Below are 20,085 nucleotides of genomic sequence, written 5' to 3'. Positions count from 1 at the left end.
GGGGTTTCCCTGTGCAAAGGGGGTGAGCCATTGCTAACAGATCTAAGGAGCTGTACACCCAGGCATAATCAGCAGACATTCTTTTAGGTAATGATTATTGCCAATTTTTTTTTTCTGGCAAAAGCTTCTCCTCTGTTTCTATAGTTATTGAATGCTGTTGATGCTGTAGGTAAAATCCTCCCATATCCTCTTGTCTCAGTGCACGTTCAGGGGTATCTTCCCATGCCTGATGGATGTTATTACAACAAGCAGAACTAGTGAGGGACTGAGCCATTCCACAAAATCTGGCTAGTTAACTTTAGGACACACCTGGTTGTATCTTTCAGTGATAAACATTTCTATCAAAAGATACCCACAATCAGCAAAACTAGCACACTTCCTCTCTGGCTCTAGGCATAGAAGCTGTGCAATGTCTGAATCCAGAAAAGACGCCCTGACTGGCAGCATTTTTCTACCAGTGTAGTCATGGGTCAGGTTTGGAAAGCGTTTGGTGGCAGCCCAGGCTTGGGTTGGCTTTGGCAAGGTCAGCATGTGGGCATTGTTTCCCAGAGGGTGCTGCCATCTGCTGCTGGTGGCACCAGGGAGCTTCACTGCAGCTCGCCAGCAAATGGCTACGGAACATTGTGGTCAAACCTCACTTGCTTAAAGATGGCTTATAGTCATGGGCCAGATGGACTTGTCTGGTTTCTTACAGTTCCAATGACAGAATATACAAATATAAAGAATTACAAGTCACATCCTAAACTAAACAGAAGTTTAGGGAGTGCAGCCTCTGCGGGGAGGGGTGCTAATTAGTGACACCTGCTCCAGTGCCCAGCAACAGACGGGTCTTACTGTAAATGAGTGGGGGGTCTGGAAGGACAATGCTCTGGGGAACCTGCAGGAGTTAGGCAGATTTAGTTACACCAATTGGTAATAATCTGTGGATGATGAACACAGGAGCTCAGACTTGCCAACTGATAATACACACAAAATGACAATGGGATATGCTTTGGAAATATGACTGCAAGGTTGTATTTTTTTTTTTTTTAATGGTATCATGGTGAAGCAATGCACATCCTTCTCTTGGCATCATTGGAAGAGAATTGGACAGCATTCTCTTCCCCAAAGCTGGAAATATTTTGTTGAAAAATCTCTGGTTAGCACACTTTCAATTTTCAAGCACAATCTTGACATTTGCTAAGAAAATCAGATGTTTCTTTTTTTTTTTCTCTATTCCCTGGCTTCTTTATTTTCTATCACAACAAAACACCCCATCTGTTATCTGTAGTAGCCAAGCCTGGTGGACATATTTCTGGAATGTGGGACTCCTGGATTCGAAAGCAGAGTACAGGTTAAAATAGGCCTTTCCTATTTCAGTGAATGCTCTGCACCCTCTGGTGTTGGCTGTAACAACACAGAAGCTCTTACCTTGCCATTCTCTTTTGACTGGCTCAATTGGAGAGTCCCTACTCAATGGGCTGAAATATTTCCTTTCCTCTGGCACTCCACTGAGTTCCAGTTTTGCATGAGGATCCCAGGCATATCCCTAAAAGTTGCAGGCTCTCCCAAATGGAGAGCAGACAAAAGAACCCCCTTCTGTACAGTCAGCCCCAAAAGATTAAGGTGATTGGTTAGAAATAAACTTCTTTGTAAATAGACTTTTTTTATCTACAATCTTTACTGAAATCCCTTAAGGGTCTAAATTAAGGAGGATAATTGTCACCACCAGTCAATTTTAGAAGTTGAAAATGCAAAAAAAAATTTCTGGTCTGCTCTGTAGGAATAGCATCCCATCCTTATCTTTCTTTTCCCATTTACTTTCACATTTTTGGAGGATGTGGGTACCTTCTATCTTCATTAATCTGACTGCATCTAAGTGACAGGGCCACACCTCTTCTCTGTCCCCACGTGCTTGCACCAGTTCAACTATTCAGCTTGCTTCAGACTGTTGTAGATGGTTTCCTGATCATGACCTTTCACCAGCTTTTGAGGCCCTGTATTTTCTAGTGAATCCCAATGTGGCAGATTAGGGAAGGAAAGTGGAGGACAAAGAAGCCATCCAATTTTCTGTAGTGGGATTTGAGGACTTTTAAGTCTCCCGGGTATCCTGCTAAGGCCAGCAGCACACAGAAGTCAGCAGGTTCAGGCAGTAAGGAATATTGTGACAGATCAGGACTGTGGCTGACAGAAGGGCTACATAGGCCCGGGTGAGTCCCTAAAAACATGCTCCAAAGAACCAGGGAATGATAGTGCTCTGTCCCCATGGGTAGTTGCCATGAGTTGATGTTTTAAGGTTCTTCAAAGACTAAGCAGACCCAGCAAGTGAAGCTTGGGAAATTGCCAAAGCTCTTTATCTTTTCCTTCTTCCCAAAAACATAGCTATCAAACCACAAGCCCTTTTTTTTTAATGGGATGAGCCTTTATTGAAATACTTGACATATAATTCCTTTGCTGATGTAACTTTTTATTTTTGAGGGGCCATTATATTTTTCATGTGTGTCTCTTCCTGAGCGTGAGAGTCCTCTAGGCTGTTTTTAAGAAGCAGACCATGTAAGTACAATACTCAGACAAAGGCTCAGGCCCAAGCTGCTGGAGGTCAGCACCACATCTCCATTTGTGAAGTACTTCTTATCAACATAGTCTATGATCGTTGTCACAGCCAGCATAGTCTCCTCACAGGTGGGCTGGATTTGATTTGCGGGGAGAACGAATCCATGAGTGCCCGTGTCTCGCAGTTCAAATGTGTAGGAGAGTGGAATGCCAATCATGTGGGCCCAGTCCCGAGAGGAGCCTGAGTTACTGTCTGTGAATTTAAACATAGAGAGGAGATATTTGTGTTAAGCATGGTTCTTTAAAAATACTTCTTGTTAGAGTTAATACAAGTTTATACCAGAATCCCTGAACTAAGCAGTAACCATATATCACTGTGACATGGAGAACAGTTTCTAGGTGCTGTAATTCTTAGCTATACTAAAAGTATATGGAGTTTTCTAAGTGACACAGTTCTTCATAAGATGGCACTGTACAATAACAAGAGATGAGTTTCAGGGATTCTGTGTTTTTAGCATTTTACTATGACTAATGTGGGGTATGAGGTGGATTGGACATTTACCTGTTTTTGTACTTCATTTCCTACATGGATACTGACTAGAATTTATATATATATATTTTTTTTTTTTTTTTTAAAGCAGAATTTTGGTCAAATCTGAAAAATTTCTGGCTTCTCCCTATATCTCGGTTCATTTTCCTTGTGGATTGTTTTTCTTACCTATTCAGTGTAAGTACAAACCCTGGCAAACTGCAGCTCTATGCACAGGCAAGTTGCATTACTTGCACTGCATTGCTCATGCAGTCTGTGCCTCTGGGACTGGCACTTGGGGACTGGCAGAGACAGCCACTGGAATATGCAAACCACACAGGTTCTGGGGCCAACTGCTTAGTGTTCTCACTGACTAGCGTGACTTATTGCTTTCTGGGAAAATATTGGGTTTACTAGGCAGTCTATAGGGCCTGCAATCCTCTTTGTAAAGGCTGTCAACTCATATTAGCTATGATGTGTTTGTGACGTGGCCATCCAGTCTATTGGGAACAGGGCTGAAACCAATATATTTCACACAGAATTGCAAGCAGCTGCCATGTGATAATGTCTGATGAAGTAGCTGTAGACCTGATTGGGATTTTAATTTTTGTTTGATTCCAGTGAAGACAAATAGGAGTTTTGCTGCTGACTTCAGCAGGGTCAGGATGATCTATCACCAATCTCTTTCTGTCCCCTGTGATGGATCTGTGAGGAATCCGTGTAGGAACTAGCTTCTGATCAATGCTTCGTCCGTTCCTGCAGTCAGCTTTATAACTTACAGAATTACCTTGTATTCAAATGACTGCTGCTGACTTGTTGCACCAAGCCAGCCCTTTAAGTATTACTCAAAGCAGAAACTCAGCAGAACAGTACTTGCTGATGCATGTGGCACAATTCTTTGAAACACAGAGCAGTCAAAGGGAAACATAAAAAAACTTACATAAAATTGAAGCAGTTGATCCTACTCTGTAGCTGGTCCCATACTTTCCTGTCAATGCAGCAGCTGCTTCCTTTGCAACTTGTATCTGGAAATTCAAAATAGGAACAGCCTTGGCATCAGTGGCAGTACCTTTGGCAAATATTTTGAGTGGACCAAAGTTTTTTTTTTTTTGTCTCTTTCAGCTTTACATTTACATATGATCAGCTTTAAGTTTTGATATTACTTCAGGTCTTTAGAGGAACCCATTAGAAACATTTGAACAAATTGTTCTTGATTCTTTTTAATGCATATTGTGTTAAAAACTGAAAGATTACTCTGCTACTAGGTAGAGATCCTATTTGCTTTACTGTAAAGCTACGGCCTGTATTTTGGAGAATTTAGAGTCTATGCTATATAACACAGTGGTACTGACTACAGCAGTGCTTGACCTCTTACTTGTTTTATTGCCATAGACTCTGTATCCCACCATCCTTAAAAACTGATCCACAGACAAAATAAATGACTTCTCCAATGACTCATAAGAAGTCCAAACCCAAATCCCTCATGCTCTTGGAATAGTACCTCATCTACTGGAATCTTCATAAATACACACATAAGTGAACTTAAATGAGAACACTGAGAAACTGAGGGAAGAAATAACCAAAAAATAGGTACTTTGCTCCCATTTTTCTGAGAGCATGTTTGGAATACCCTTTCTGTACACAATCATGATAACCACATGTGTATAATGTGCTGGCATCCCAAAGTGCAAATTCATTCTTGTATGCAGTGAAAGTTGGTGCTCTTCTCCACTTCCCTTGCTTTGCATTAACCCTATCTGTAGTAGTTCAGTTTTCCTGATTTAAAATGAAGAATTAGGATTTCTGAGGCAAATAAACCTTACTGATGCTGAGCATAGAAGCAGTAACTCTGTTTAAGTCATGTCCCTGAACAAGCCTAGCTCCTCTGAAGGAAAGGCAAGAGTGCAAGTAAAGTTGCACCACGTGCTACTCCCTGTACTTGCTCTATACAAAGGTAGAAGATAAATGTTTGCCCTACCAGTTCTTCATTGTTACTTGGAGGTTTAGTTGTGGAACCATATGGGGTGAGGATGAGCTGTCCATAGGAGTGAATTGTTAAATAGCACAAAATGTCACTCTTCTTGCTTTTGATAAACTGAGCCACAGCTCTTGTCTCAGGCTCTGATTCTGGTCCAGATCCACAGAAGACATCACTGCTGCAGTTAAAGGATACACCAACACCTGGGGAGGAATACAAACACTGAATCAATGGAGAAATTTAGAACACCAGTTCAGAGGGAACTGGGAAATTTACCTTGGAGTGTTAAGGCATGTGTTTATGTGGGCAGGGGACTAGACAGCTCAGTGGGACTTTAGCATTACACTCAGTAGGTAGCAACTAAAATTTGATGCAAGACTAAAATATTTATTGCATGTTTACAGGATGGCTGCAATGAAAACACTCTGACACCACTACAGTGTACCACATGCCAGGGAAGCTTTGGAGGCTTCTTGAAATTCATGGCAAATGTAAATACTGGCTGTTAAGTGACTAACTCTTAACATTCCTGCCTAGAGCTGATGCTTGCCCCTGCAGAGTTAGAGGTATAGTTGCATAAGAGAAATTTTCTGCTCACGAAAATAAGTGCGGGTTGAAAGTCAATGAGTTAATATTTTTACAAACCAGGATTTAATTTTTACATGTGCCTTGATGACAACAAGGTGAATATTCCTTTCTTATAAGACTACATTTTATTTCAGAAACTAGTTATTACTCTTGCTTTACTTTTATGTTCATGATCTGAAATACTTCATACTTACTGCCCCAGGATGAATTGAAGTTTCGGTTCAGATCTGTGCCATAGCAGGTGCCATTCTCATATGGAGAACGGCTTTTCCTCCACAAACGATCCTGAAGAAAAGTAACTTCTGTTACATAATAAAAACTCAGTGATCCATATGGCCCAGTGATTATATGGTGTAAATATCCCTTTTTGTTTGACCTCTGCATTCTAACCCACCCTGGTATTGTAAGAGTACAACTCCGTGTGCAAGGGTGATAAAGCTCAGTGACAGAACAATTCACTGACTGCAGCCAGCCACAAACCTGTGTGCACCCTGAAATAAGCCTCCTGAGCTTTTTCCTTTTTTTTTAAGTATGCTTTTTCTGTAGTACTCAACTGCTTCTGTGCAGTGTGGTGCTCCTAAGCAAGGCATTGTGAGGGATAAGAGAGTATGTTTCAGATTCAGGAAGATTAATTCTTTTTTGTCAGCTAATCTTGCTACTGCTCCCTGGTTCCCTGCTAAACTCCCAACTATACAGGTTCTGTGCAGACCTCACTGCACTACCTGCATGAGCTCCCAGCTGAATGACCTGTGCATCCAAGTGCAGTGTTTGGTATGCCCCACACCTGCCAGGGAGCAAGGTGGGAGACAGCCCGATCCCCATGGTGGTAGCCATGGGCCATCCAAAGGTCCTGCATTAAAAGGTGCCTCAACTGGGCACAGGGGCTAAAAGCATGGTGAGAGTGGCTGAAGAACAACACTTTACACTATTCTCCATATCAGAATATTATGTGGGAGGGCACACCTCTTTCATAACTGAATAGCCTGATATTTGACCAACTCTCCTCCTGTGCCATGCAAAGGTTCTAAGACCCATCTGCTACTTGACATCTTTTATGAAGAATGAATAACTCTTCCAGACATATTTAAGTCCATCAACCAAACCTTGAGCTGTTATCAAAGTAATCCCATCCCCAGAAACCCAAAAACAATTGATCTTGTGGTTTTGTCTTCCCAAGTCTTGTGATGTTTGCTAGCAATATTTAGCTCATTTCAAGTGGTCACTAATTTGCCAGAAGAAACAAAATCTCTCTGCCATGAGAGGATTTATGTGAGTATCACTGATTTCTGTTTAAGTATAATTGCTATGACCCTATCTAAAACTAACAAAACATGCTGGGCACATCTTACTTTCAGCCTAGTTCCTGGATTTTCACTACTTACTTCTTCCCAGGAATAGATGTAGCCATCAATATTGAGGACTGGCAAGACATAGAAGTCCAAATTCTGCAGAAATCTGCTTATCTTTGGGTCAGTTTTGTAATTTTGAAGAATCTGAAAAAACATACAGAGCACTGAGCAGAGAATTTGGTAGCAATCACGGAAAAGAGTGAGTTTAGAACTATCACCAGGTGATTATTCACTCCTGGATATCACCATGCTACCTAACTTCTACTTGGTCCCCAGGTACTTTTTCTATACACATGGAATATTGCTATATCATAGATTAGGATTTCTTTATTTCAGAAGGACTGTGACTTTTTGATAGAGAGAGACTTGATCTAACAGCCATTGTGAGAAAAGGAGAGGTTGATAGCAAGTTTTGGAAAGCTTTGGAAACATTCAGGTGGAGGAACTGGCACACTAATTAATATCATCCCATATCTCAAACTGTGATTTGGACTTTGGTCTCCACAGATATCTGTACCATACACTAATTTTACAAATCATATTTTAAGAGAAAAGCATAATACTTTGTACCACAATAGAAAAGATGACTGAAGCATCCAAAGTGATATGGTTTGCTTATCTAAATGGAAAAGTAAGGACTCACTTCTTTCACAAACCACTGACAGAAGGCTGGAGAGATCCATTCTCTGGCATGAATCCCACAGTCCATCCAAATTATCTTTTTGGTTTTAGTTGATGGTTGGCTGATCTAAGAGAATGTAAATGTGATCATTTAAAAACTGTTACATTACAATAAAATAGCTTAATGTAATACAAGAAAGTAAAAGATGTGCCATGATAAGCTGTTGAGCCATCTGAGATTATTATTATTATTATTATTATTATTGCTACAGACTTTTTATGACAAGCTCTTTTTCCTTATGACCCCATCTTTATAGTATTACAAGGCATGAGTTTTAAAGTATCTGTTGAGCAGAAGTGTCAATAGAACAATTAATAGAACAGCTTCTTTTTTTCCTTTTTCATTTGTATTCATCATTCACAGGAGTGGTTGCTCTTAGTTGAAGATTTTTAAATTTCTTGTTTTTAGAAGGGGAGTAACAAAAAGGCAGGGTGTCTAATACTACTCAGTGATAGAAACAGATTAGGCAATAACTAACCCAGATATTAAGACTATGGTTTTTGCTAGTGTGTCCAATAAAAAAGTCATGGAATACTGCTAGCAGAAAGGCTATCTGCTGTAAAAAGTAATAAAAATAACAAACTAAAAGTCTTTATCCTCACACACAGCTGTTGCCAAGCTAGTTTCAGCTTGATTTGTATTTCTAAACAAGGCTTCAGTTAAATTAGTTGTTTTCAGTACATAATAGCAATAGCAAGCTCATAATGATAGTGTCTGTGAAATCTGGCAAATCTTACTGTAACGCAGAGGAGTAAAACCATCTCCTGTTATTTCAGAGAATTGGGATGAACCCTATCGTAGGAAACATCTGAATCCTGTCTTCTCCTGAGTACTTTTCTTTTTTTATTAAGGTATGTTTTATTGTTAGGGGAAATTTCCTCCCTTACCTGTAGGTAATATATTGTTTGATTCTCAAATGTCTTCCCCAGGATGTGCTGAGTCACCAGCTCACTGTTGTTCTTCTGGATCTGAGTCATCCATTGATAAATCTGAAACAGTTGCCAAGAATTCTTGTCCAAAGTTGGAGTTTCCTTCTCTTTCGCACTTCCATTTCCAGATTAAAGCCTTTTCTTTTGTTTAGCAAGCAACATTTTCCTCAAAGTTTGTCTGTGATGTCACTTACAGGCATGGAAGGTGTTTCACATGCCTCTTGTGCAAAGGCATGGGTGTATCTCACTGGGTGTTAAAAGTGAACATTGCTGCAATGCAACACAGATACTCCATTCTGGATCTCTTTCAACATGCTCATCCTCCTGGTGAGCTCACCAGACATGAAGCCACACCATCAACTATTCAGAACAGTATTACAGTCTCTTCCCTATCAGCAAGGATTTTCCACATCTGAGACAGCAGCAGTCATCCTCAATGGGTAGCACAAGCAAAACCTACATGAGGGTTGACTTTGTTCTCTCATTTTTATTATTCAGCTAGGAGAAGGGATTGCCACCATACCCTGCTTTTGTCCAGGTTTGCCAGCTGGTGTGTGAAACATGGCACCAAGGAGTCACCACTGCCTACCCCTAAGACATTGTTTTCTCCTAAAGTGTCAAAAGCCTGCCCTTAAATTACTTCTTACTACAGATCTCCCACTGCTCACCTCTTCCTCCCTACTGGGATTCCAGACATCACAATAGTCATTGCACTTCACAATTGCCTCAGCACCAAACAATCTGGGACTTAAATGAGTTAATACTAAATAATAAATAATGACAGGTAGAAAGGTAGCAAACCAGCCAAATGAAACACAGAATATTATCTGCAAAACAGTGCAGCTGCTTCACACAGAGCATTTATATTTTGTTCAGTCAAGAATTGCAGATTTAATACAAATCAATGGCAAATCCATATTCAATTCAACCAGGCTAGGATTCTAGTCAAAGAGTAAGGACTGATTCTTTAAAGAAGAAAGTCAGAAAGAGGTCCACTGACTTTAGTGGAGCTTTCTGCAAACACAGACTAGCCTTCTGTGGCATTTACAGAACAGAAAACAACAAAGTACACAAGCAGACTTAGGTTTTTCTTTACCTCTTCCATTGGATGGTATTCAGTGTAGACATAACCTCCTGAGACCTCTCTGTGGCTGCTCCTCTCCCTTGGCATGCTCTGATCCACAAGTTTCTGCACATCAGGTATTAGGACTCTGAAGGATGGGGACAGGGAAGATAGAAGAGAAAGCAATTCCAAACAGTTGCTGCAGAACTGTCATGGTGGGTTCATTGCTTACATCAGCAAACAAAAGGATTTAGCCTCTTCTGTTGTGATTTGCCTGGCAAGATCATCACCATCAGCATTATAGTTACTTTCATGTAAAGCAAAGTTCAAAGTACTAAGATTTTCACAGGGTTTTAACAATAATTATTTTTACCAGATTTTTAAAGTTGTCAATTTTCTACCAAGAAAAAAGTTCAAGATTTTATTTTCTTCACCATTCTATTTTTGAGCAAAATTCCAAAAATACCACTTTTGGGAAAAGGAAGTAAAAAAGAAAAATTTAAGATTAAATTTTATTGTATTTTATTGAGACATTTTGAATTTGCAAAGATTTCACAGAAATATTCATTGCAATTTGCAAAAATCAGAACAAACTCCTTATTTCCTTCAAACAGCTTTTTTTGTTGTTGTTTTTGCTTTTTAGCTACAAAAGTAGCTCAGAAACAAGTATAACACAAGCATGATTCCTATGATCCAGGGAGTCAATAAAACCTTTTCCTTGGCTTCAGTGGACTTTGGATGAGAGGCTGTTCTTTCTCACTGCAATCAGCCCCTTGTAGCTGCTGCAATCTGTGCTCATTGTAAACGCTTGCGATAAGACAATTGCAAAGGTAGCTCCAACACTGTTCATCTCACATGCTGGAAGTGCTAACAGGCTGTTCTGCTGACAGTGGCACTTATAAGCATTTCTGGCAACTGCATGTAAGAAACTTTTTGAAATTTCAGTCTGAGCTTTGATGTTTATTCACATCTAAACTTCAAACTAAAATTCAGGCAGTGAAAATTTCCATGAAGTGAAACCACACACACAAAAATACCTTATCAGTGCTCTGGAGAATTGAAACCACGGAGTCTGACACAGTTGGAATATTGATGTCCTTATTATAGTTTGTCATTTATGTCTCTATCATTATATCCCTGACTGCCATGCTGCTGCCAGCTGCCTTCTAAAGGGTGGTTCCTGCTTTGAATCTGTTATAGGAACTTTGACTCTATTATTGTTGTACTCATCTCAGTCTCTTTGCAATACACACCCAAAATTTTCATCATGACTAGTAATTACTCCTCTTTCTTTAGAACCCTATGTAAGGTACATATAGTTCTGGCCAAGGGAAAACAAAGTAGTTTAGTATTTAAATTTCCACTAGAATCAGCTGAAACCATTAGAAAATGAAGAGTCTTGACATAAAAAAGTGGTTAAATATCTTCTAGAATGTTGTCTAAGTACTGAATATCTAAACCTCATGCTGGATAGTTTTTCCTGGCTCCAACCTCATATCTCTTCATCTCTGGTTGTCAGGGCATCACACTTACCAAAGGAACTTGTCAGGCAAGATGCAGGATGTCAAGATCAGCTTTAACTCAAAACAGCTTTGAAGTGACACCAATCCTCCTTAAACTCATCTTTGACTGGTGAATGTCAGTGTATGTCTATAGGCCATTTGTCATCAGCCCTGAATGACTACAGGGTTATTTATATTAAATACAGCTAAATTAAATGAGCTACTGGTTACCTGAAAAAGTCAGTTCCAAAAGGGAACAGGACTGTGTGAGGAATAGCTCTTATTTAATCTCATTTTCCTTTATAAACACTGTTTGTATCTGGATTAGATCTTCTGGTTTTAAGTAAGGAAAGACGTGGCTGCGTAAGTGTGCTAAAACATTGGGGGACATTTGCAGGTTGTGGTTCCCAGTTGTGTGCATAGTGCCCACCTGCCCCACTGGGATCTTTGTCCCAAGCTGGGATGTCTCTCTTTGGCTGGATGGTGCCAGGAAATTCTCACCAGCCTGGTGAAGAGGATAGGGTTAGAAAAAAAGTTTTTGAAGGAAGTGGCTGTATATTCACTTTGAAAGATTTCTTCTCCAAACCAGAGGAGTAACAAGAGACAGAAAAGGGAAAAGGAGAGCTAGAGACTGTTTCCCTGCAGTGACACAAACTAAACCTTTGGGCTCTCCAGAAGTGGAAGGACCCTCCATTCAGCTATCCATGCTTTCCAAGAGCAAAGCATGCCCTTATAAGTAGCGGTTACACCAAGTTTGTCCTCTTGAGACTAAAAAATTGAGTCATATATCCTCTCAGTGACCACTGAGAAGGCCACAGTAGGAAATAAGACAGATTGGGCTGTCTCAGGTTCCAGCTCCAGATTCACAGTCCAAGCTAGGTGGAAGGTAAATACATAGGGCAGAGGGGAATGGGCTTTTAAAGGTTCATACAGCATCTCTGTGTTTGGCTGGTCAAGGTAAGTTTGAAGCATTTGGAGCAAAGGTTGGGTCCTATTGCCAGTACTATCTGACTGTTTATCAGATAGGGCTTGGTCCTGTTCTGATAGCAAGGAAGATTATTAGAGCCAGCCTTTCCCACCAAGGTATTAGAGATTGTACCTGTAAGAGATCATATGCTGAGCTAAGTTCTCTTTCACCTCCTGCACCAGAGGGGCTGGCACCCTTATGTGCAGGTCTTCCCCAGCCCTGATGTCTTCAGGCAGCAGGGGTTTCCACAAGTCCAGCTGTGCAGAGAAAAAAGAAATGCACAAATGCAGCTCTGTTTTCAGAATGAGAACTGTATTAGAGTAGTTGCATATCAACAAATGAAAGAAGATTTCCTTCAAATTGTCCTGGTAACTCTCCAGTCACCTGTTCATAGAGCACACATCACAGGCTTAGTGCTTTTATTGACTCAGGCACCCCTGATAAAGAGCACCGTTTTCACATAGCCATGCAAAGAAACTAACATTTTCTTATAAATTCCTTCAGGCACTAGAAGGGCAATTCCACACTACATTAAGACAAAAAAGAGTTAAATAAAGCCTTTTCTAGTTTACTTTAACTGTCATTCCTATCATAAGCTACATGCATATCTGTTTTACAGCCCAAGACTCCACTCTGCTTGTTGGACACATGTAGTTATTTTTACTTACCATGAAAGTACTGCAAAGAAGTTGAAGATGCTGGACTTGCTGAATTGTTTCTGGTATAATATGCAGAACCTGATCCCTGGAAATTCAGTAGAGAAACAAGATCAGTTTTGAGGTCCATTAAAGTATCCATTATTTCAGAAGTCAAAAATACATATTTTGTTACGTAGAAGGAAGACAGAGCATGTAACAGTGCTGTTCCAACAAAATCACCTCTAAATTATGAATTTGTGGAATGTTTTGGCTACAAACAGGACTAAGTGATGTGACTTTTCTGTTGCTAGAGCATTAGCCACTCTGCTTCCTCTCCAGCAGCAGTGCTTTATTCACCAAACCAGCTTTGCAGAAGCCAACTGCTTGCACGAGGCCTCATGTGTGTTTCTGCCTTTGCAGGACCAGAGGCAGAATGAGGGCATTGGTAATACATGAGAAACTGTTTATTTGATAAGATCATGCTTTTCCCCCTCACATTTGGGATTTATTCAATTATTACAGATTAAATTTGTGCTTGGCTGGTCTGTTTCAGCATGCAGAAACTTTTGGTAGTCATGATAAATGAACATTGCTAAGAACTTGAGATGTCCACGAAGTACTCTTCATAAGAATAGCCAATTTATTCCTGAATAGTAAATACTGTGGTCTCCAGAACGGCATATTCTTACCCAATTCACAAGAAATAAAAATTTCTAGTACAGAATCTATCATTTTCTATTTCTAGAAAAGACTCACAGAATCCAGTGTCTTAGTATATGTTTTCATGAGATCCCATGATGCTTTTGTCTACTACAGGCTTAATCTGATGAAAATATTGAAAGTTTACAAAGAACAAATCAAAATGGATGGAAATGCAGAAAAAGTAAATCAGTATGTTCGTTAAAAATAACCTTGGGGAGTTTTTTGTATTTTGTTTTTTCAGGGCTCATTCAGATCAGCTTTCAGGATTGACAGCAACTGTGATGTTTCTAGTGAAAGGGTTTCAGAGTGAGGAGTGGATGTTGATGATTATATTGCATTACTCAAAGGTGGGAGACCAGTTACCCACTACTGATGAGAACAGAATAGAATGGGGAATACTAGAAGCTTTCCTATTTGCTAGCAACCAAAAATTCCTTCACAGTCTCTTGTAGTGACTTCAATGGAGTCTTTACCAGACAAGTATAAAAAATGAACATTTTACACTTTAAAGCTTTTGTAGCAGAAATTCTTGTTGCAAAAGCAAGCCGTGGTCATTATAGTCATCAACATAATATGCTCTCATCATCTGAACTGCAACTGCCATCTTTTGTGCTTCCATGCAGGAATGTACAATTATCAGCTTAATATACATACAAATAGAATTCACTATTCATTCACTTTATCCTCAGAGAAATAGAGGGATTTGTGGGTGTTTTGCATCTCCCTTGAACATATCACCTTTCCTGAGTGAGAACTTGATAGTTAAACCAGGCAGTTTACTACTGCTTTATGGGATGCCAATAGCCCCATATCTGTGGGGGAAAATGATTACACTTGTATTGCTCACAGGAATAGTACAAGAGTCATGATGTCTTTAATAAACCTTGTAGATGCAGGATAAACATCTTTGCTAGCAGAATAAACATCTCAGCTGCAGTTCAGAGTTTATTCTCTCTAAATGCCTAGGCTTGCTATGTTCTTTGTCTATCAGGAGAGGAAACAATATCCTGTAATATCTTTCTATCCTCATTGACATTATGTCTTAATTACACCAAATCAGAGAAATTCCAGACAGTCAGATTGCTGCCAGATGGCCAGCTCTTATTTACTGATAAACCTTTCACAATAGCCAGTGTGGAGACAAACCATTTTTAATAGTAAATTAAGATTAGAAAGCATATATTTGTTTATGATTATGGACTAAGTTTCTCAGTGGAGAAGTGCAAAGTCAGCCCATGTGACCCCATGAGAACTACAGTTTTTTAAATTCTACAGTTAAGCTTGCTTAACAAATTAAAGGACTGTTCTCAGCACAAGCTGTATGTTCTTGGATGCTCATAGATTGGATATTTAATTTCATTGTTAAACAGAGCAGAGGACAATGAAAATGGGCTTTACTAATAATTTGGTCTTTGTGCAGGTGCTGCCCACCCAAAATCACACTGACTATTCAGTACCTGTTTTTAAATTCCATGCAAGTACTAGACAGGTTCAATTCTGGACAATAATTAGAAACAAAAATGAAAAATACATTACCATGGATCTGCTGAATTCTATTCACTGAAATCAGGCTCTAACTGCATCTCTGATACAAATCTAAAGACTATATATTATCCAAAGAAATAATACATTTGAAGTAGTGACTCTGTATGGTCTGCTAGGAGATTTTCCATGAGAGAAATGGGTACACTATGAGGGAACTTACTTGCTGTAGGTATTGCTTGATTTTCTTTCCTTTTCATGACTATATTCTAGGATTATAATTCATCTAGAAGCATTCAGCACCAGACTACTTTCTCTGTTTGCTTTAGAATATTCCATGCAACTTATATGTGAATAGGTGGCCTCCACACTATGCTCATGCCCACCCTGCAAATCCCAGCTGCCACAATGGCAGCTACCTAGCTCCTTGAAAATTGAGGGTGAATGAAACAAAAGCAGTTTAGACAGGCAAACAGAATAATTTTACATCACTCATTTTCTGAAGTGCAATTGAGAATGGAAAATAAAGCATAACTAGAGATTTCATATTTTTCAAAACAATAATCAGTAATAAAAAATGTGATAATCTTATTCTCTGAACACCTTGGAGTAAAGGTTGTCTGGAATAAGAGCTTTTGCTTTTTTTTTTTTTGTACTTGTTACAGATTTCTAACAGGTCATCATTATCTTTTTCATATAACCTAATCTGTCTTTTATTAATAGATATAATTTTGCTCAGTCATACCTCTTGCTTTATACTCAGAAAAGGCATTTGACTCCTGCAGCATCTGGTTTCAAAGTTCATTATGAAAGGGGCTAAGCCAAATGCATTTCAACTAATGGAAACAGGGCATCCTGAGATGCATTTGAAGGCCATTCTGTGGCTCCTACAGCTGTAGCTATGTCTTTTTTGGCTTGGATTAGATTCACTCATTCTCCATTTGGCTTGGATTAGATTCACTCATTCTTCATTTTAAATCTTCATGTTTTCTTTCCCAATCTTACAAAGCTTACAGCTTAGTAACCCTGTGTCCAGTTTTCCAGCTCATAATTGTTATTAATATTCTTACACAGTTTCTGAGACTTTCCCTGCATGCACAATTCTTCATGAAACCTGTTCACACTCACCTGTCATATTGCAATTTCCAGCTGAATTTTCCAGGAATTAGTATCCCCAGAGAAAAGATGATCCCAAGAGAAAGCCACATCTTTGTGCAAAGAACCCAGCACTGACAGTGCAGCACTAAAAAGGAGGAAGATAGATCTGGACTCACCATATGATTTATATAATTATAATATACAACTAGACTTATCCTGAAAGGCAACCCACCCTTTATGAATCATTAGCTTTACTTGCAAAAAGTTCTAGATGAATCATTAACTTCCTTTGTAAATAGTTCTACCTTTTCTTAATTCTTGAAAGTCTCTTCCATACCCCAAAACACAAAACCAACTAGCAACATTCTTACTGAAACACTTTTTCTAAGAACATTTTTCTTCATGTCACCTTTCTATCTTTGAAGGTGTTTTGTGACAGAATTGGTAGAATTTAGAGAAAGTGTTACCTGCAAGATCTACAGCAAATCATGATGGTTAGCTTATAATAATCATAGAGATAGGGAAGAACAGGTAGTAAAACAAGCTTTATCCTTACTCTCTTTCTTTTTGTGCTTGTTCCTTTGTGGAACACTTCTGTGACCTCTTAAGTGCAGTTCTATCACTTACCTAACTTAAAAGAGGACATGGAAGAGCAACCAATGCTCCATAAAAGGAAATATTGGGACATCAGAGCCTCACCTAAACCACTTTCAGTTGGCCCAGATCAGTCTCTAGCCACAGACTTGCAACTCTACACTGTCATAAAAAGTGGTTTTGTTATATATTTTTTAAAAGTGAGCTGGTTACTATCTGAAATATTTAATTTCTTGCTTAGTTCACATGGCAAGTGTTAGCATTTGTTGGCTGTAGTTAGACATATAGCACAGTTCTTCAGAAAGAAATGGTTTTCCTCATCCTCTCTCTTGGATTGAAACTATCTTGTGATGATTTAATGAAGAAAACTGCATGAATTTGGGATGCAGAGACTCCAGTAAGTCAGTTTGTGTACACATATAATGGACATGATACCATGCTGTAACTGTGGGATATTTATAGATTCTTCTCATCAAAGTGCACAGTCCTCTTACATTTTTACAAGGGTTGTTATCAAGGAAACAAGCAGCAGAACTGTCCCAGTATAAAAGAGGAACTGCTTAGCTTAAAAGTGTTTTTACACAAAACTAGGCTGCAGGCAAGAGAAGAATATGCTCTTCTTCATAAATCACACCAGACCCTTTCTGTTTTATTGCAACCTCAACAGCCTCGGCCTGAAAATGCTGAGTATTCTCTCCATGTTGATATCCAGCCCACAAAGACTTCCAGAAGAGATGCAAGAAGTTAAGTTTACAGGATTTGATACAGCTTCATTTGTGAGGAGTCAGCAAAACAAATTCATGTTGGAAATTCATATTAATACTCAGGACAGATAACCTTTGCTTTTGTTTCCTTTGTCTCCACCACTGCTATGGGGTAGACTAATGATTTTAAGACTTCTGCAGTGTTGTCTGGGCCCTTTTGAGAGACTTGGCTTTGAACTGGGGTTCAGTCCCTTGACAGGGATTTAGAATCTAGGGAGGAAAAAAAAATGAAGGCATAAAGAGAAATGGAGCAAATTATGATAAGTGCTAAAATTCAACTCCAGCCCAAAGTTTCCACCTTCATGTTGAAAGCAGAAGCTATTTATTCTGTGGTGAAAACATCACTCCTCTGATGCCAAATAGTTATGAAGACAGACAGAGATAGATGGACAGATAGACAGACAGAGTCATTTTGCTTAATGAATATAAAATTCAGAAGAAATGACAGTTGCTTGCTAGGTCTTTGATTTGGATTCTTTTGAAGTCTAGTAGATTCTAATGGGCTTTAGATGAAAGTCCTGTGCAAAGAATTATGGACATTTCTCTGATTTAAGAAATGGACTTATTTTGGGGATTTTAGCAGAATATTTGTTTGTAAAAGACAATCCTTCATTTTCTACTTGCTGGCAAGCAGCACTTCTGAATTCAGAAGAAAAGCCATTAGAGACATTATTCTCCCACCAATGCAAAAAAATATCTTGAGATATTCAGTAAACTTCAACAAGCCTATTGCCCTCTTGGGCATAAATAATGTGTCTCTCAATAATAAAGTATGTTCTTTGGTCAGGTTCTTACTGGCAGCTGCTTATCTTTCTAGCAAATGTGGGAGGCAGCTTAATCCATTTATTCCCTCCTTGAAAATAGTGGGCAAAAAGGCATGGGACTTTCTGGGGACAGAAAGGGTCATAAATATGTGGCACAAACATGCCACATGAAACCATGTGGTGTCCTTTTTTCCAAACAAGTTTACTTGCACATCTTCTATGCATTTTTCTCAGAGCCTCAGAGCATTTTTTTTCAGCATCAGTTTAGCCTCTCAACTGCCCTGTTAGACAAGCAAATATTATTTCCACTACTTAAAAGATTAAGAAAAAAGGGGGAAAAAAGTGACTCCCCAAGGTGACATAGGAACATTGCTGCAGAGCCAGGAATAGAATTCAGATCTCCTGACTCCCTGTCTGGTGCTTCCTTAAAAATATATGACCATCTGCTCTACTGCTGGAAGTATAGATACTATATGCTGACTCCAACAAGCTGGCTGCTAAGCCTGTTAGTTTATCCTCTTTTTATCCCATACTGATATCATCTCCAGCTAAGCTTTTGGCCTGGAGTCAAAGTGATTTCCAGTGTTTGAATGATTCGACCTGCTTGTTATTGTTTTAACCTTGCACCACACATATGCTCAGCTATTTGTGACTTATCTGCATACAGTCTATGTAGCAACAGCCACAAGCTAGAAGTGTTTTGTTTAAAGATTGCAGACTGAAGCACACCACATGTTTTAAACAACTATCGTGTAGCAGGGAGTTTGATCCTGGTAGCTTCCTGCACCCAGATTTCCTACTGAGCTGCATGTTATTCTCAAGGACAAAGGGCTTGTTAAAAAGACAACAAAATGTACACATGTGTGTCTCCACAAACATCAGTTCATCATGCTAAGCTTTCCCACTTCACAGCTAAATCCCACACTGAAACTAAAAACCTAACTAAACTAGATGGAATTCAACCTGATCAACATTTTTTTAAAATAATCATTGTGATTCAGAGAAAATTGTACTCCATTTAATTCTCTTTTCTCTCTCAATGCTGCAGAAAACTCACTGTATGTGTCCAAAACAGAATCAACACTCAGTGGGATCTAAACAGTAGCAGAAGAGTGTGCTTTAAATCCTAGAGTTGTGCTCCACTGAAGAGGGGGGTAGATAATTCAGCTATTTTACTGAAATATTCTCTGGTTATCACTGTAATTTTACTTGGGGGAAGCACACAATGAATTGACAGTTGTTCCCCATTGTCTTGTCAGAGGAGATAGGATGTTCTGTAGGTATTGTCTTTTTCTGTAGCATTTATATATTCAGCGATATGTTGTGTGGTCTGCAATGTGAATCATTGTTCCCCTCAGTATTCCAAGCCTACAGCTTCCACAGCTCTGTTATAGAAAGGTTTTACTGAAAGTCTCTGGACTCCATTGTGATTTGACAGTGCTAAGTGTTCTCAAACCTCATTAGTTCCAGCAACAATCTTAGGATAAATGGGAATATACTGTAAACCACGCTTAGTTACAACAATTTTGTTCTAGTCATCTTGCTGATATTTCCTTGTTCTCTCTCTGTCTCTGCTATTACAGTGAAAACACTCCATTAACCTCACATTTGGGACTTTAAAATAATCACAAACCAGGAAGAATTCCACCCAACATACACTAGATTAGAATGACATTACTAGTAAACCTTAAAATTAGTTCCATTAAGCCAACCTTAAATGTCCTGCAGATCATCAAGCGACACAGGATGCATAAACTTTATCTTAGTGGAACTAATTTGACTATTGGCACATGATCTAGCAATTTCAAGAAATACAGGTTTACAGACACTTTCAAGGATGTCTTAATAGATTGTACAGCATTTGTATACATGCATACTCACATATAAAAATAAACCATAAAAATCAGTGTGTTGTGTCAGTGTG

The 20,085-nt window shown here is 39.1% G+C and overlaps 1 protein-coding gene across 1 annotated transcript; it reads right to left on the bottom strand.

The window, feature by feature from the left end:
- Window positions 1–2,379: 2,379 nt before the first annotated feature.
- On the bottom strand, window positions 2,380–16,201 carry CPO (carboxypeptidase O). The gene is made up of 11 exons (XM_059852343.1): window positions 16,070–16,201; window positions 12,788–12,863; window positions 12,252–12,376; window positions 9,684–9,798; window positions 8,546–8,647; window positions 7,620–7,724; window positions 7,010–7,120; window positions 5,822–5,912; window positions 5,040–5,242; window positions 4,002–4,086; window positions 2,380–2,785 (listed from the first exon to the last, which is right to left on the bottom strand). The coding sequence occupies exons 1-11, from the start codon at window positions 16,147–16,149 to the stop codon at window positions 2,517–2,519; spliced, it is 1,362 nt and encodes a 453-aa protein (XP_059708326.1). The 5' UTR covers window positions 16,150–16,201; the 3' UTR covers window positions 2,380–2,516.
- Between the last annotated feature and the right edge of the window lie 3,884 nt (window positions 16,202–20,085).

This window comes from Haemorhous mexicanus, chromosome 8 (assembly GCF_027477595.1).
Source record: "Haemorhous mexicanus isolate bHaeMex1 chromosome 8, bHaeMex1.pri, whole genome shotgun sequence".
In the NCBI taxonomy this organism is placed as follows: Eukaryota; Metazoa; Chordata; class Aves; order Passeriformes; family Fringillidae; genus Haemorhous; species Haemorhous mexicanus.
The sequence above is the reverse complement of the archived record's forward strand: the minus strand, read 5'-3'. Positions and strand labels throughout refer to the sequence as shown.

Coding starts and splice junctions, on each gene's coding strand:
- CPO (XM_059852343.1), bottom strand. CDS start 16,149: ATGTGGCTTTCTCTTGGGATCATCTTTTCTCTGGGGATACTAATTCCT. Junction 12,377..12,787: donor TTCTTTGCAGTACTTTCATG/GTAAGTAAAAAT, acceptor TTCTCTGCACAG/CTGGACTTGTGGAAACCCCT. Junction 9,799..12,251: donor CAGCATATGATCTCTTACAG/GTACAATCTCTA, acceptor CCCATCCTTCAG/AGTCCTAATACCTGATGTGC.